At 40.9% G+C, this 17,335-nt stretch overlaps 2 protein-coding genes across 11 annotated transcripts in view; both read right to left on the bottom strand.

The window, feature by feature from the left end:
- Positions 1-7,952: 7,952 nt before the first annotated feature.
- The window catches only part of LOC126559365 (AP-2 complex subunit sigma), a 576,875-nt gene continuing 567,492 nt past the window's right edge, over positions 7,953-17,335 (bottom strand). The window contains exon 3 of the mRNA XM_050215512.1: positions 7,953-7,967. The gene's annotated coding sequence lies outside the window, so the exon portion shown is untranslated. The remainder of the gene's footprint in view (positions 7,968-17,335) is intronic.
- Positions 12,559-17,335, bottom strand: part of LOC126556989 (peripheral plasma membrane protein CASK) — a 210,257-nt gene continuing 205,480 nt past the window's right edge. For 3 of the 10 annotated variants that reach the window (XM_050212594.1, XM_050212595.1, XM_050212602.1), the window contains 7 exons: positions 17,107-17,205; positions 16,856-16,994; positions 15,603-15,656; positions 13,814-13,933; positions 13,558-13,680; positions 13,112-13,395; positions 12,559-12,886 (listed from right to left, as the gene is read on the bottom strand). In XM_050212594.1, the coding sequence (XP_050068551.1) occupies positions 12,707-12,886; positions 13,112-13,395; positions 13,558-13,680; positions 13,814-13,933; positions 15,603-15,656; positions 16,856-16,994; positions 17,107-17,205 (999 nt within the window). In that variant the 3' untranslated portion in view covers positions 12,559-12,706. Of the gene's footprint in view, positions 12,887-13,111; positions 13,396-13,557; positions 13,681-13,813; positions 13,937-15,602; positions 15,657-16,855; positions 16,995-17,106; positions 17,215-17,335 lie in introns of all 10 variants that reach the window. The other 7 variants (XM_050212599.1, XM_050212600.1, XM_050212603.1 and 4 more) reach the window with 4 other exon arrangements.

Here is a 17,335-nt window from a genome sequence, read left to right as displayed (position 1 = left end):
CATATTCTTTTCTATTTTACAACACAGCGCAATTTTACAATAAAACTGGTCTGTTCGGATCTTAAAATTTGGATCTATCACATCAATTTAAATTTCCTGGCAAGATGGAAAAAAAGAACATAAAAAGTCCTTCAAAACGATAAACTTTTGAATGGGAGAAAGTATAAAAAAAGGCACAAAAACTGAAGGCAACGCTTTCACGCGAGAACAGAAGCGTAAATTGTTGTAGAAAATAACATCGTTCGCTTCGCTCGATAGCTGGGCATACACGCGTATGCGTGAGGCCATGGTTCGTGTCTGAGCGCGCGACACCAACAAAACACCAGGCGTCTCCATTGCAAAGACGGCCAAAATTAATTTTGTATTCTTCAGCGACGCTTTCCAAGCTTGTGTGCGAGAGTGTGTGTGTGTGTGTGAGTGTGTTAAGGGTTTTAGCAGCTTCTTATCGGTGCCGATGTGTTGTGCATTTTGGGTCCATTTCCGGCCGGATTGCTGAAATCAAATTATGGAAACGGACATCAAAATGCTGCCAGCGGCGGTACACTGTGAGGTTTAAAGCTGGGCCAATTTGCTCACTTCGGCACGAGATTGTCGATTGCGGAAGTTGGTTCTTCGGGCGATGAAAATTGGGGGCAATTCTTACCCCCCCTTCCCCCTTTCCCTTTCCCATCCTCCTTGCGTTCAGTCTTGAAAATAGGCGTTTGAAGACGGATAGCCTCAAGGAAATCGCCGTGCCTCCCGGCCGTGTGTTTTTGGAACGAAAATTAAAGAGCACTTTCACCCGATGGCGTGATAAATCAATTGCATTCACAGTGCAGCAAGTGATAAATTAACACGCAACGGAACGCTTTAGCAAGCGCAAGACCGTAGCGAAAAATAAATAACCGATGAACGATGAATCCAATTAGCCGTTGAATAAGCACACACAACCCTTTCACACGACGGACCACGCTCAATCAAATCCATTCACTGCCACTGGTGCTGGCAACATCCGGCGATTGTCGGGAGTTTCGTGTGGTCGCTGCCACTTCCAAGAAAATGGTAACCAACTCCTGAGCTGGCCACAAATCACATAATTTGCTCCTACGCGCGCACACACACACACACACACACACACTCGGAGGAAAATCGCGCGCCCTATTACAGCCATCTGTTTTTCGGTTCCAACCGGTGTGGCGCTTTTGTGTGTTGCAAACGGACGCCGGAAGCAAAGCGAGCGTGCGAACGCACGACCACCACAGTCCTGTTATCGATGTTGTTACTACGATCGATAGGCGCAATCAACGCAAATGGCCCTTCTGTAGCGTGACGTCGGTGCGCTGCGAAAAGCGTTACGTGAAAATTTTCTTTTCCGAATTCGCGAATCGTGGGTCGTTTTTTGTTTTGTTTTTCATCCTCGTTTTCGCGTCGGCAACGGGAATGCACGAATAACGAGTTGCTGCTGTTACGAGCCGTACGCACACAGGCACGATGAAATTGATACGTTTGAACGGGAGCCGATTTAGCCCCGCCGATGCTCAGGATGCTCCGTGCCTCCTTTTGCCAGGTGCGCGCCAAGTGGACGGAAATTGTGTTTCGATGGAAATAAGATTCGAACGGGGAATAACGAGTACATGGGAAGAAATGTTTCAAACGCCCGAAACGCCCATAGAAAAGCCCTTTTTTCTCTTTTTCGTCTGTAATCGTTTCCGGTTTGCCTAATATTCACGCGTACCTTCTTAACGGGCAGTTTAACGTTGATAATAGTGTGTGTATGTGTGTGTGTGTGTGTGTGTGTGTGCCGCCACGACTGGATAGAAGACGGACACATTCCCCAAAGGAAAAGCATCGTAAAAGAAAAAAAAAGGACGAGAAGGGTCAAAAGGTCAGCCATAAATGCTAACGAGAGATGTCACCGAAAACGGGCACACAACTTTGGATGCTTGTCTCGCCATCTTCACTCGTATCATCTTTTAGCGTGAACAGTGGAGTGTAAACAAAACGCTCGGGCACGTGTCTAATTCATCCTCACCAGTGCAAACGTACGTCACACCGGTCATACCGGTGGCGTCCTGTTGCAGGTAAGATTAATGTCCCAGAACACACCGGTACACCGGTCGAACAATTCGGGATGGGACAAAAATGGGAATGGAATGTTCCGCAAACATTTGCCAACAGGCTATATAAAAGGAAGGAACGAAAGCAGAGCTAGGGACCGATGCGTTAAGGTTTGTGTATGCAAAAAAGTATAAATACTTCATTGCCGCAAGGGACGAACGCAGGAAGTTGGATGGTTATTCAAGGAGGATTCAGTAAGTAAATATGGCATTGGTACGCTGTGCGGAGTTGAAAGATGACGAGTATGACATTAGAATTTGTCAGATTATTAGAACATTTTATATGGGAAACATTCTTTTATAGCTATTTTATAGAAATAGAATAAAATAATGTCAAAATATCGCCATCTAGCCCACAAGTCTAGTCCAGTTTTTCACACAGAGGACTGGGTACGGAATCCCATAAGAACCGTTCTCCTGTAGCAAGAACTTACTACTGAATAATTTGACAGGACACAACTCCTAAGGTCCCTAGAATGTATGTTCTGCCATTATGAGAGTAATTTTTACGTACAAATGACTCTTTCGGATATTAATTAGACGGACTTTGGGTTAAGGTTGTTCTGTTTCATTATCTCACGATAGCTCTCAACGATAGCGTTACGCACCCAAACTTCGTCGCCTTTGTCGTAGCTTAGAAACGTCGAACAAGCGAGCGTAGCGAGTGAAGAATGGAAGAAGAGAAAGACGGGCGTGCCTTCCTCCAACGAGCTCTAGATTGCTCAATTGAAGATTGTCAAAATTATATCGTGGTAGGGAAGAAGAATTTCGTACTTATAATCGCGACGAGAACTAAACAACGTGATTGCTTGCTGTGCAGACCAATATCTTTCTTTTGTTAGACTGTCCAGGCAGTCTAAAGATTCTAGAGGAGAATCGTCCTTACTGGAACGTTGGCGACATCGAGGCCTTACCTTTGGTAGGGGGACTCTCGACTTTGGATATTCAGAAGGAATATCCCTTACAGGCATGTTGGAGGTTTGTGGCCTTACCTTGGGTAGGGGGACAACCAAGCCTCTAGAAAGAATTGAACACAAGGTTTAGCTTGTTGTACCTTCTCTCTTGGCTGCTCTCTCTCCCTAAGGCTTCCTAGACCGCTTTACTTGTACCCAATTCTTGCAATAGTTTTTGCTCGTTTTTCTTAACGAGTTTGTTATTGCATTTTTATACGTCATTTGATCTATCTGCTTGCTATGGTTCGATCTGCATGAAGTTACTTGTTTGGTGTATTGTTGTTTTGTGTTGCTGACCACTGTCTGTAATCGCTGGTTGTTTTGAATTGATATCATATTACATTGCGTCACTCGCTAGCCAGGTGCTACTCTATTGCTACAAGTTTTATAAATAATTTTACGTTTGTTATTAATTTGTAATGAAAACAATTCAAGAAATTCTGAACTAGAGGATTATTAGAACAAATCACAATTTTTTTTTAATTCAACCTAGGGAATGAGTCAGGGAGAGGAACTAGAAAGAGAGAACGCATGAAGACCAGCTCGGAAGGAAGATATGGAAATAGAAAAACCAAAAACAAAGAAGATATCCTTGATGCAATCACGAGGGGAGAACGAGAACGAAGGTGGTGCGTGGGTCCATATAAATTAATGGATGAGAGTGAGGAAGGACCATCAATGGTATTAAGGAGAAGGGAGGCAATACGGTATACTTGACCAAGTGTGCGACAAGATTCTAAGGGCTCCAGACCCAGCAATTGACAGCATACAGGATACGACGGCATCGCTGAGCCAGAAGTGCCAAATACATTACGCATGACAAAGCCAGTGAAAGTCCTCTGAATCCGCTCCACCATTACTGAGGCATATTTCAACGAAGAGCAGACTAGGAAAACGAACAGAGAGTTCAAACACCTGATGTGCGCCGATCAGTCCACTTACAGGAAGATCCGGCCCTGAGATAGATGATGGAATACCATTAGGACCAGGCGATAAAAAGAGCTTAAGATTAAGTAGTGTCGTGTGCACAATCGGTAAACTCTGAGGGGTTCAATGACAGTCAAATGTATTCAACTACGCGAGAGAAGAACCAGTTGCTTGAGCTCCAGAAGTAAATGCTGGAGCCGCAAACAAACTGACGAAGCAACAATCGCTCCAAGGGACATGTAGGAGGGAATGTGATGTAAATTTCTGCGATTATTCTCAAAACGCCAGAAAGCGGAAGGATTGGAGCGCAGACGTGATTGCATAAAGGTGACCTAAGTATTGAATTGGCGATGGACAAATAACAAATTATTTTGAAAACCTACTAAGCAAACACTACCGAGCCTTAGTCGGGATTTCGCTTTTCATATTTTCATTTCTTTTTCTATTACCGGATAATTTGCACAATTCACATAATGACGAATTTATAATTTATACATTGTGCGTTTTAGCGATTTTTTTGCGATTCGCCGCGACGAAGAAACGATTTGAAAACTCATGGCAGCCAACAAGAAATGTTAGCACCTATTACACCTGTACAACCGGGCAAAGATGCCATACTTCATTGCCATTTCGTAGAAGAAAATGTATTGTAATCAAGGAAAATGTTGAACAATGCTATCTTAAGTTGTTCGCAATACGGCAATAGGCTGTCAACGGAACAAAAAGGTTATAGGTTTTCAGATTTCGGAGTTTGCATGCATCCCATGCATCCCGGAGTGTGAATGCATCTCGGAATTTGCAGGTACAAAGGAAGGTTCTACCGGGACTTGACTAATCACTAATAAATAACGGTCCACCAGGGCTCAAATCCCATCCGGAACCGTTCTACGTGGTCTGAAAAAGTCTTGTAACCCATTCCAATGGTCTGTGTGACCTCGAAAGGTCGTAAAGCTGAGAAGAAAAATCGAAAGAAAAGTAAATTGATTGGAGAATAATAGAGGCACGTGACATGATCAACTTTCAGTAGCTAGAATTGTATGAGGCTAGAAAAATATTTCTCGGAAAAAATCTCTTCTTCGAGTAAAACGATGGATTCTAGAGAAAATTCTTCGTCAACTTTCAGATCTAGCTGAGAAAACATTTTGCGTTTATCTTCACTTCTAAGATATCTTGCATGCCTACCGGTTTGTCATCTGGATTTACTGATGTCAGTATTGAATTGATTTCAAAGTAAGTAAGTTTTAAGTTGACGACGTCCTATGACGTCATAGTTCATATGTGTGACAGAGGCGGATTTAGCCGTTAGGAGGCACTTAGCGGAGAGGAAATTGGCCCTCTATCACATAGAGGTGAAGCCATTTAATCGGATTTTTAGTTAATTTTCTTTGCACTTATTGGTCAAGCATTCATCAAAATATAACAAGAATCGTATCTCGACTTTAACAATTGTTCGGCTACCCAAAGACGTTAAACAAAATGATTCAAAAATATATTTACTTTCACAAAGGTTGGCTCAAGCTACCTGTACTTATGAACGATTTTTAAAATCAATACATTTGACGGGAAGAATACTTTCCGTTGGTGTTCGTATCGTTATGTTGCAGGAAAGAAATGTGCATGAACCAACATCTTTGTTAAAGTGTGTGTAAAAAATTGTACAAAAATGCTTAAAATATTTGTTTAATTACTCTCCACCACTTACAACAACATCACTTTTAGTTCTACTCTTCTAGTTCAAGCATAGAAATTTTCTCATTTTGCACAAATTTGCTACTTGGAGCGACTGGTAATAACTAGAGAGTATCCTTTCGAGGAGGTAACTGATATTTTGCTATTATTTTTTATTGTTATATTTTTATTTATTTATAATTGATAATGACGGTCCAGTGCCGTATTGTCATATTGTTATATTTTTCTTATTTTTTAAAGACAAGTAAAACTTAATTTATATATGTTTTCAGTTTCAATGTTACGACTCGGCGCGCTATTCTTTTCCTTTCTTGTGCTGATTTTGTACATAATTCTCAAGGTATTTCCTCCTTGTTTGATGCTTTACTAATCATTCTACACGAAGAAGCTCCCCTGGCCAGCGAGGCTCCTCCTGGCAGCCGCCAATTCCGCCCATAGGTTAATCTGTCACTGATATGTGAGCTCCAAAAGTTGATCTCATTTCCTTCGGGCAAACTTGTAGTTAAAGGTAGATTATTATACGACTTCAGTTAACAGACGTTATTATTATAACAGCCTATTTATCAATCTGTGTTATGCCATCAAGGCAAAGAAGGGTTTCTACTTGAAGCTACTACACAAATTGAGAAATTCTGCCATGTAGTGACATTCAGAGGAAGCAGCATAAATGACATCCAGCGATCATTTTTTATTATAGCTCACACTTAAACTTCATACTTAGATGTATCGAATAAGTATTTGCTTTGTTAGAATTTACAAGCTTATTTAACGGAAATCTCTATAGGAGCGGTGAACACCAGCATCGCACAAAACGCCTAAAAGTATGCCACTATTTATTATAAAGAAAGTTTACTGTAGTGTTCTAGCCATATAAGATTATTAACAAGGGTTTAAGAATTAATACTTGAAGCAATCTCAACAGTGTGTAGAAAGTTGGCCCACAATTCTCCAAGTAGCGTTTTGTGTCTAAGAAATAAACACATTACAAAGCGCGCTGGAACGTGTCAATCATTCAGGTATCTCATTAGAAAATGCTTGTTCTCCTCCTGCAACGTACGGCTTCTTTGTACGGACACGAACCACACAAGCAGCAGACAGAGCACCTTGTACCGAACTGGTTGTACACACCACAAGATACGCTGTCAGTTGCATAGGGCAACCGACCAACATACCCATATCCAACCCATAATAGATGTGCTCTTCCGCTTGGGGCGCTTTTAATTTTCTTTCACCACGCGCATTGCAACGTTGTATCCGCCCCCTGCCACGTACGCACCCTCGCGCCAGGATGCACTCTCCCGTATTGCCCACCTTCCCCAGGAGTGCCCAGCCGTAGCGTCAGTACGAAATCAATGAGCGCAACCGGGATTCCGTCCGTCCAAGGATTGCGCTCTAATTACGGTGGTTGACGCTAGGCAAACAAGCGCCGTAGGCAGCATTGGTTTACTTTGCTGCGCCACTATTTGGCCGGGGCCAATTCCAACGACCGAAACCGACGCCGATCCACCCCGGTGTCTGCGTTGCGGGATATGAATATTCATGCAAACGCTGGGCATCGTCGCTCCGCCAGACGCGCTACAACAAACTAGAACAAACAGTCTTCGATCGTGGCCAGCCCAGCCCGGGGTCGACCGACCGAACGCCTATTACTGGACGCAAAACCATGCTGCTGTCTAGCTGGAGACGTGGGGGAAACACATCCTTACATACGGTGGATCGATTGTGCAAATTGCACCGGAGCCGGCTCTAAGCGTTCCGGTCGTATTTCATACCAGAGCGGCAGATGTAAAGAATCGTGTGGCCTCTCGCTTGTTCGCACGCTACAGTAATATATTTACTACACACATCCTTTCAGGGTGGCCTCAATACTGGATGCTGGATCCGGAAATCGGATCCGCAACGGCGTGATATGTCAGGGTGGACGTTGATAGCAAAGAAGCATCGCATACCCCGAGGTTAGAAAAACGATTAATCTGCACATTCTTCGCGTGCATGATGATACGCTTACACATACACAAATGCACGATTTTGCATGTGTTTGCATAGGATACTACTTACTAGTCTTAGTGTGGTGACTTATACCTACTATTCAACGTCTCCTCCTTCTGTCATCAGTATAACAAGCAACACGACGCAGCGTTAGTTTGGTTTATAATTTTTTTTATATTAACGTCACTTTTATTAGAATTTTTTCATCCAAAAAACAAAATAAACTAGTAAAATAATACTTTTACAGTAGAGAGTTCCGAGCTTCACATGTTTAACTTCTCGTTTGCTTTTACTGCGTACACACGCGCACACACTGGCATTTGGTTTTTGTTTTCTTTTACCCCAAATTCTTTTATGCTTCTGTGTGCGTGTGTGCCTGCTTGTGGGTTTTGTTTTCTTTGTTCATTTTATTTATTTAACTTTCTTTTCATTTTTTTTGTTTCGTTTTCTTTAATTTCGTTTGCTAGCATTGCGTTACGCGCCTGTGATTACCGTAAGTAAATTGAGGGGGTTAGTGAATGGAAGGTTTCTTTCTGAGACGTGGTTGCTGTTGTTGTTGTTCTACGAATTTATTTTCTTATTAGTCTCTTCCTTCGGTTTTCCCTTGCCGTTTTAGGTCAACAGTTGGCTTGTGTTCCGTGTACCGGGGTTTAGGTAGGGCATTGAAAATTTAGTTTGCATTTAGTTGTTTGCGTATAAATTTCGACACCAACCGCTGGTATGAACGGAACTGTACGTGTTACCGTTTCGATAACATTTTTGTTTAGTACGTTTAGTAAATTTGTGTATTTTTTTTTCCCTTTATTCGCACCATTCCGTTTGGACCAAACGTTTGAAGGGTGTGAAGTTGACTGTTTACTTAGTTTTCCTTCAGCTTTTTTGTTTAATTTCCAGAATTTATTGTTTTTATTGTTAAGAGTTCGTTCGACGTTCGATTCGTAAGAATTTGTGTGTTTGTAGCTGTGTGTATTTCCTGTGTAACGCCACGCTGCTGCCGCTGCTTTTGCTTTGCTTCGCTTCATTATAATAGTTTTTAAAACCTCTCTTTATTGTATACACGGGTTTCACGAGGAAGATTACGCTGCCGTCCGTTGAGTGGGAGGGAAGAAATAGTGAAGAGTGTCACTGTGCGCTTTAATGGTTTGATTTTATGTTTTAGCCCTTGGTTATGAAAAACAAACACTTCCAAATTAGCTAACGTTTAAGATTGTTGTGTTTATATCTCACTGCTTGGTACGATTTGAGTTTGGGTTTTGTTTTGTTTTTTTTTTCTTGCACTGTAACATTGCACTTCTATCCCCATTCGCCGTTTGTCGCGCGACTGTTGCGTGCGCTGCTTTCGAATGCAAAGTGAAACAGGATATTGCATATCGTTAGGCGCTTATCGTGCTCGTTTTCTTACAGCGAACGAGCACGTGTGAGCAGGGATAGAAACACACTGTTGCTGTTTTGTTTAATCCCCCATTTTCCATGCTTAAAGGGGGGAGGAAGAGAAGCGTATTATGTGCATCGGTCCTATTCGGTTTGCTCGTGTTTGTTTTCTACCTTTTTTTTGTTATGAAACGCCAGGAAAACAGAAAACTAGGCTCAATACTTTTGATTTCTTAACAACGTTGTTTGAGTGTGCTGTGTTTTTCTGCATCATAAATATAGAGTTTTTGTTTGTTTGTGTTGATACATGTGTGTGTGGAAGTGTGTTTCCTTGTTGTTGTTGCTGTATTATAATTGCTTTTCGTGGTAGTGGGCTCTAGTATAGAGAATTTTTGTTTTTCCTAGCTGATCGCGTTATGTGCAAATTTTAGCTCGATTGCTCGAGTTACCACAATGTAATACGCTTTGCAGGTGTGTTCGCCAGGCTGTATGGGTTTACTGCTACCATGTGCCGTTCGTGTGGCGCTCTTGCTATTATGTGAGTGTGAGTCTATTAGCGTGCCTGGTGTGTGCCTCTTGCCACTATGAATAATATGTTTGATTGTTTCTTTTTTTTTTTGTTCGTTTGTTTGCTTTGTCTCTAAAACATGTAGATGACCAAAGGTTATCGGCCCAAATATATGTCTTTAGGGAGTTTTTTTTTGTTTTACTGTTGCTATAAAGTACTTCGTAATGGTGTAATATAAATTTCCGTTTTCTACACTGGGAGGAGAACCAACAATTTTTATTCTGTTTTTTTGTTTGTTTTGTTTTATGTTTTAAAGATCGTTTCGAAATCCATTGTCTTCCATACTCCTACACCCGCACACCCCACATACACCCACACCCGCACACTCATAAAGAGAAGCTCTTCGGTTACATGCTGAGCAGTTTCACTCCCTCGTGCATCATCCTGACACCTCTGTCTGCTGTGTACTACAACGTAAGTGTTTACGACCGAATTGGTTTTTTGCTTGCTTTTCTGCTGCTTTGTATTTCGATTCCATTCGAACTGGAATTATGGAATGTAGTAGAAAGTTTTAAAACCTGATTTCCATACCTTCAACACTGGAACGCTTCCCGCTTAGGTGAGGTGTCGTCACATTAAAAAGTATGTCTGGCACCGGGTTTTTAATGTATGTGTGCGTTGGGAAATTTTCAACCAAAATACTGGTACAGTGTGATTAGAGATGGAAATAGAGAAAGAGAGAGAGAGAGAGAGAGAACGGGAAAGTGGAAAAACGGGATTGAATGGTGATGGGTTTTGTGACCAAGTATTGTTCACTTTGTGCTAGATTTTCCAAGTGATTTTTCGTTGCACATTTGTAATCAGCCAAGGCAAGATCTTATTACGTACTTGTTTGTGCGTGTAAGGATTTTTTTGTGTTGTTTCTCTCAGCGTGTTTTTGCAAACACTTGATGAAAGTTGTTCGTGTTTAAGAGATGCAGTTCGATGATAAACGAACACTTTTCGATAAACTAGCTTGATGGTGTGTTCATCAAATGCCAAAATAGTTGTGTCATAGCTCAACTCAAAAGCTCAGAAGTGATGTAATAATGTATCAAAACTGAATTAAACTCCCTGTTCTTCTTGAGAAACGAAACAAATATGAAACCATAACCACTTTTACTAAATGACCATAATATTCTACATCGTATGAAATGTGTACCAAGACGAACAAAACCGTACATTTCGTTTTGTTCTGCGTACCTTGTCCCCTAACATGTTTTGCTCGTTTTTTTCTTTTGTATTTGTTGTTCAATTTTCCATCTATAAGTGAATGAATTTCAACAAACTATCTCCTGACAATTGCTCGATCTATGCTGTTTGCTTTTTGAACTGGATTTACACACCATTTTGTTTCTTTTTTTTTTCTCTCCCTTTAGGCAAAGTAACCTTGACACCCTCCTTCTCTGCAGTTGTGCATTCATTCACTGCACAACTTGTATTTGTCATCTACCCTCTACGGCCTACTCCGACAACTGTATGGCCGCACAGTATTCTCTTGTTGCTTTTGTTCACCACTACAACTATTACTGCCAGCTGTTATGAAATAACATTAACTCCCCCCTTCCCCTTCACCTAGTTCCCACCCGCCAGCTCCACACTAATTAGCCTATATAGCGAACCCAGCGGGTCCTTCTTTCTCGTTTCATCTCGTGTCGCAGAATATGCTTCAAATTACTAGAAAATAAAATTAAACAAAAACACACGAAAACACATTCGTTTAAACGTTACTTTTGTTTCTACACCCAATTCAAAACGTAATAAGTTCTCACCTATATGAGTTGTTGTTTTTTTTTAATTTTTTTTTCTGCCCCTCCTTTGTTCTCCTCGAAACACAGAAAGTGTTTCGTCATTCTGTTTTGTTTCTACTATCGTTTGTCCTTTTCTCCTTCCACTTCTCTTAAGTGTGTGTTCGTGTTGTTTTGTTTACTTCTTTTTGAATTGCAATACTCTTGATTTAATTTCATTTTCGTCATTATTATTAGCGTTATTATAATAATTATTATGAATTATGTTAACATTTGTTTTTCTTTTTTCATTTTCAGTTTTATTTTGGTTAAGATTAAATCTAACTAATATTTCCTTTTTTGTTTTGTTCACCTTCACGCTTGTTTGTTCAACGATCCGGTAATCGTTTGAAATTTATTTGTTGTTTTGTTAGTTGTTTGTTTTGCTTGTTTGCTTTTCCGTTTTTTTTTGTAACTTGGGTTGTTTTTATACTTGAATTTGTTCTGCACTCGGTTTGCTCTTTTCTCTTTCCATTGCGTTAGTTCTTTTAAAAAGAGTTCTAGTTAAGTGTACTTTGTTTTTGTGTGTGTGTGTGTGTCGTTAATTATTATCTTTCATAATTATACTCCTTTTGCAGTTAGTGTGTTATGTGTGTGAATGTTTGCGTTTTCTATCACTTCGTTTTATTTTTTTTTGGTTTTGTTTTTTTTCTTCATTTTTTCTTCTTTTGTATGTGTGTAATACACCCACTTGCCGCGCTGGTAGAAACGTGTTATAACAACAATAGGTTATGATTGTGTTAACAGAAAACTGCAAAGTTTTTATAAAAAGTTTCAACGGCAACTTGAAAGAAAAGGGTAAAAAAAGGGTAAAAATAACAGTTTCAAACCAATTCGCTGAGTGATGTAATCGTACTAAAACATAACACTTATGTTGAGCAAACATAGAGTTTTAATTAATTTATCTAATAGATATTTCACTACAGGGGGATATAGAATAGCCAATATGCTGAATAAAAATTATCTTTGGAATAACGTACTTTGCAGCTTAATTTATGTTTTATGAAAAAAAAAACAACAAAACACAAAAAATAGTTTTGTACATCCGCCTTTGAATCTCAACAGATAACAACAGACACATCGCTCCATGCCAATTTGATTTGATTCGTTACTAAAACACTAAGAACCGTCGCATTTGAACCATACCCTGGTGCATGCCACAAAATGAATCATTGTGCCCGGGCACAGTAGTTGCTGTGTAGCCGTGGGTTTTACTTTTGTTTTTGTTTCGTATGTCTTCCGTGAGGTATCCGACTGTTACGGGATTCACTTCAGATCCAGCTCACAATCGCATTCACAATCGCACTCATCCTCCAAACAAGCGGGACATTCTAGCTCACTATCTTGTCAGTACAGCCAGGACACCGGCACCCACTGGGCGGTCGAGTGCACCTTGTCGATGGCATTCTCCAGCGTTGCTATCGTCTCACCGATGTCGTTGTTGACGATGGTCAGATCGAAGAAGTGACCGTACGCCTGGCGCAGCATATCGGACTCTTTGGCGAGACGCTCGAGACTACCGTCGTACTGTGGGGGAAAAGTTGCGCCCCGGCCATTGTGTGGCATTAAAACGGGTGTTAAGGTAAAGAAGGTAAATTTTAACTCCTACAGAAAACCTCCTACCAACAAGTGTAAGGGTAGCAAAGGGGCTTGCAATAATCATCACACTGGAACTAATATTTCCCTCAAGTCAAGATTTCCCACACTAAGCTTTCAGACAAAAAATTGATGGCAAAGAAAATGTCTACTTACGTCGGCGATGTTTTGCAGCAGTGGCGCTGCTATGAACACAACGTACGGCGTAAATTCGGCTGTTCGAAGTATTTTTAAGGCCTGTGGTTCCACGTCCAGTATTGCCATTTTGCCGTCCGCATGGATGCGTCGTATCGTTTCCAGCTTGGTACCGTACATCGCATCCTCGTGCGTACCGTACTCGAGGTACTCGTTGGCCGAAATATCCGCCATCATCTCATCGTGTGATATGAAGTAGTAGCTTCGCCCATTCTCCTCATCCGGTCGTGGTGGTCTGGTGGTATCTGGGGGAGAGGTGGGTTCCAAACAACAAGCCCGGTCAGCAACCGAACGAAAGTCCGTTAGTCAAGTGTACTATGGTTTTGCACTATGCTGCTATCACTAGCTTAATGGTAAGGTTTTTGCATACGCCCAATTGCCTTTCGCTCCGGAACGTGGTAACTTACGTGGTATTGGATAAGCGTATTTATCCGGATATTTTGCGATGAGCGTATTTTTGATATGACGTCGTCCTACGCCGTGCGCTCCGAGCAACACCAGTGTGCGTCTTTGGAAAGCTGGATCGCCAACTGCAAAATGGGTGGGTGGAATAGACACAGAAACACGAAACATAGACATCGGGTGTTAGGAAGGCGATGGACCAACATTGTTGCAGACCGCACGGCCACACCATAGTGGTGTAGAAAATGTGGTATTACTTACTCGGTACTTTGACCACCTCCTCGTACGTTACCAGATCCAGCTGATCGAAGACCGCATTGTGTTTCGCCAAATATTTATCCCGACACTGTTTCTTTTTACGACTAAATATTGAGCAATTAACTACTTTGATAGGGGTGTCGTTCGTCGTGGGAGATTTGAAGAAAGCAAAATGAAATCAAATTGGTTGATTAGACATTTTTGATACGAACAAGTTGATTAGATTGATTTTTTGTTGAAGCGAAAAATTTCTTCTTGTATACTGATAATACTGGGAGAAAAGGGCAAAGTGCCAGAGGTGGATGAAGTGTATCGAAAATTCAAGAACAAGAATAAAAAAATGCTGGTGAGTGTTAGAAACGCATAGACTAGCTGGTAGTGTGCTTAGTGATTGTATCCTTTGGAGTAGCATCTACTGAACGTTTATCCTCATTCCACTTTATAAAATTGTGCAACTTCCCAATCATGCTTGAAATAATAACTAAAATGAGCGTTAAAAAAAAAAAAAGGTTCACAGCAAAATTTTATCCAAAAAACCACAGATGAAACAATGTTTTTGTACTAAAAAGCTTTTTTAAAATTTCCATAAAAAAAACATTTTCACAAGCAATCCTGATGGGATCGGTGGCGAGCATGAAAACACTTCCCAATTGCTAAAAGCATTTGTGTACAAGCGATTGATTGTTGTTAATGAAGCAAGAAATTCGTGAGTGAAAATTGTGATTCCGCATGCTCATTTCCTTGCCTATTCGCCAGCCCGAATGTTCCAAATTTCTCGGGGACAATGCAGGCGAACGGCCTATTTAGTTTGCTCTATCCCGCAAGGGGCCACGCTCTCGAATCTATTTCGAACAAAGCTCTTAACGATCGTCGAAACGTGCCCCAGGCCGATGAATTCTCCACTAGTTGATGACCGTTTTTTCTTCTTCTATTTCTACTTTCTATTTCTCTCACGAACGGATTATACCATCGATCGAAGAAATGTAGCAGTGCTCTATTGTCACGTTCGGCAAGAATAAAATGACGGTCCCTGGCGCTAACACTTAAGTGCTGCAACTTTGAATAATGATTATTAGACTTCCTTGCTCGCTCCGGGACGCGTGTGTCCAGATGAATGAGTTGCCTCCACTTGCAATGCCACCATCACAAAAGCATAATAAATCGGTGTGCCTGTTAGGACGCACCGAAATGCAATCAACACGGTCGTAAGACAGTGGGAGGAGCAAATATTCGATTTCAAGCGAAATGGTCGTTTATCACTTTGGGTGAACAATGAATGGAATTCTGTACTACGAGAGAAAATAAACAACTACTCATCTGTAACAGTGTTTAAGGCTATAAAAGCTTTGGGCTTTTAAGACAGAATCAAAATAAAAAATTAATCAACACATGTATGAGTTTATTTTATGTGTTATTCCTAGAAAAATAGCTAACGTTCAAAATACAAAATACAACAACAAGCACCGTATCTTACATCAACACAAACAATGCTAAGTAACTAAGTTGTTTCATGCATGACATCTACTGAGGGATGTGTTTTATGTAAAAAAAAAATACATCTACAATCTATTAGAATACAAAATACTTGAAAAAAACCTCCATATTATCACGCAAAATCACAACGATGAATTGAAAAAACAAATCAAACAAACATGAAAAACAAAGTACGCGTAAATAGCACGATCTTTGTCACCGGGCAAAGCCGGCAACGCAAACGCAAATATACATATGCAACGGAATGATCAAATTGGTGTACTGGTTGATTTGGTTCTTTTGCAAGACGTTCCTGTACCTGTGGGTCCTTCACATCCTTCGGCCTGTGCTGAACAACCGGGCCCTGCCTCTCCTGTCGAATGCACGGTTGCACCAGGACGCAGTCGATGAAAGTGATTTTCGAAAATAATTTAAACCAAATGTTATCGACGGTAGCATTTAATTTGGTTTCAGTTGTACAAATATTAACTTTTATTTGATGTACGAAACAGCCGTTACGAGTCGAATGGTTAGGACACGGCGTTTGAAAGGCATTTGGAACGAACGACAACAAGTTTGAAGCATAAAAACTTTAGGGAAAAAGGCTATTGGATAGCAGTATAAATGGACAGAGCGTTTCAGGAGCACAGACGAGTTGTGAAACGATTGTAGGAATTTTGAAACTTTTATACAGCTTTAGCTAGAGATATGTTTTAGCAAGAATAAAAGAAAGCACAATGGATTCGAAAGAATGTTATGAATTAAATGTACAAAAATGAAAAAGGGACACATATTTTCTAGAATATGAGATAGAGAAAGAGAGAGAGAGAGAGAAGAGAGACATACACGTCCAACAACATACATGTAACTAACAAACAGTAGAGGAGCTAACAGTTAGGATAAGAAGGGGTATAGTGTAGCTGGATTGCTGTAGGCAAATCCTAACACAAAATCGAAAACAGAAAACACGAACGCGAATTATGATTCTCGCATTGATTCGGAATGGAAAAAAAAGGAAGCATACTTTAGTAGAGAAAAAGAAGAAAAGGCACATTGAAACATATACACACACACAGAAACACACACACAAAGACACGCAAATGCACAGAAAAAGGAATAGCATTAACGATCCGTATTGGTAACACATTGAGCCAGTAACAATGGAATCGAGAATGGAAATGACTAATCGCAGTGGTGAGATGGGTGTGTTGTGAGTTTGGTGAAAATACTATGAACAACTTTTTGCTGTATTCGTTGGAGTATGGGGTTTGTGTGTTGAACATTGGACTGGTGAAGTATGTTTTATGGTTGTGTTTTTTTACAATTATTTTCATATCTGTTTTTTTTTTTACAAAACGTTGACGAAGGCGCTAAAGGCTAGCTATAAATTGCTCACTACCATCACCGCAAACGCAACTGATGATATTAAAGTTTAATCATTTTCATCACAACGAATAGATTAATTTTGTCGGTGATGGAACCATCAGCAAATTATAGTGTATCGCCTGTGGCCCACACTAGACTCAGGATGAGCGAAGAAACCGGATGGTGTCAATCAGCTCAGAAGCTTACCTTGTTCTTTGTGGGATTTGTCCGCCGATTGGCAGGCGATGCGCCATTCCTGAAGCTCTGGTGAGGGTATCAATCCGGCTGAACCTCCCGCAGCGTCATGCCTGGCCTGCCACCAATGATGATCGTCTTTGCTAATAATCTGCAAACAGAACACCCCGTTGGACACATAGATCCGATTTAAATTGTGCTTCCCTGGGCAAGGGGTACAGCTGCATTGGTGTTAAGAAGGAGGAGAACCTCCGGCCACTTACCTGTAGAATATCACCGACACGAAAAGCTATCCCTGCCTGCGCACAAGGTATCAGCTCGTCGTCCAGCGGGTCATAGTCGAACTGAGCTCGTACGAAAATCTGATCAACCAGAAATTGGGTAGAGAGCGAAAGTTTGTTTGTAATGATTGCACAATCCGGAGCTCCATTTTCGGAGTAACATAATATGCCTTTTCTTTAACACACAGATGAATGAAACAAAGCACTGAAA

The sequence above is a fragment of the Anopheles maculipalpis genome, chromosome 2RL (assembly GCF_943734695.1).
Source record: "Anopheles maculipalpis chromosome 2RL, idAnoMacuDA_375_x, whole genome shotgun sequence".
Classification (NCBI taxonomy): domain Eukaryota; kingdom Metazoa; phylum Arthropoda; class Insecta; order Diptera; family Culicidae; genus Anopheles; species Anopheles maculipalpis.
The sequence above is the reverse complement of the archived record's forward strand: the minus strand, read 5'-3'. Positions and strand labels throughout refer to the sequence as shown.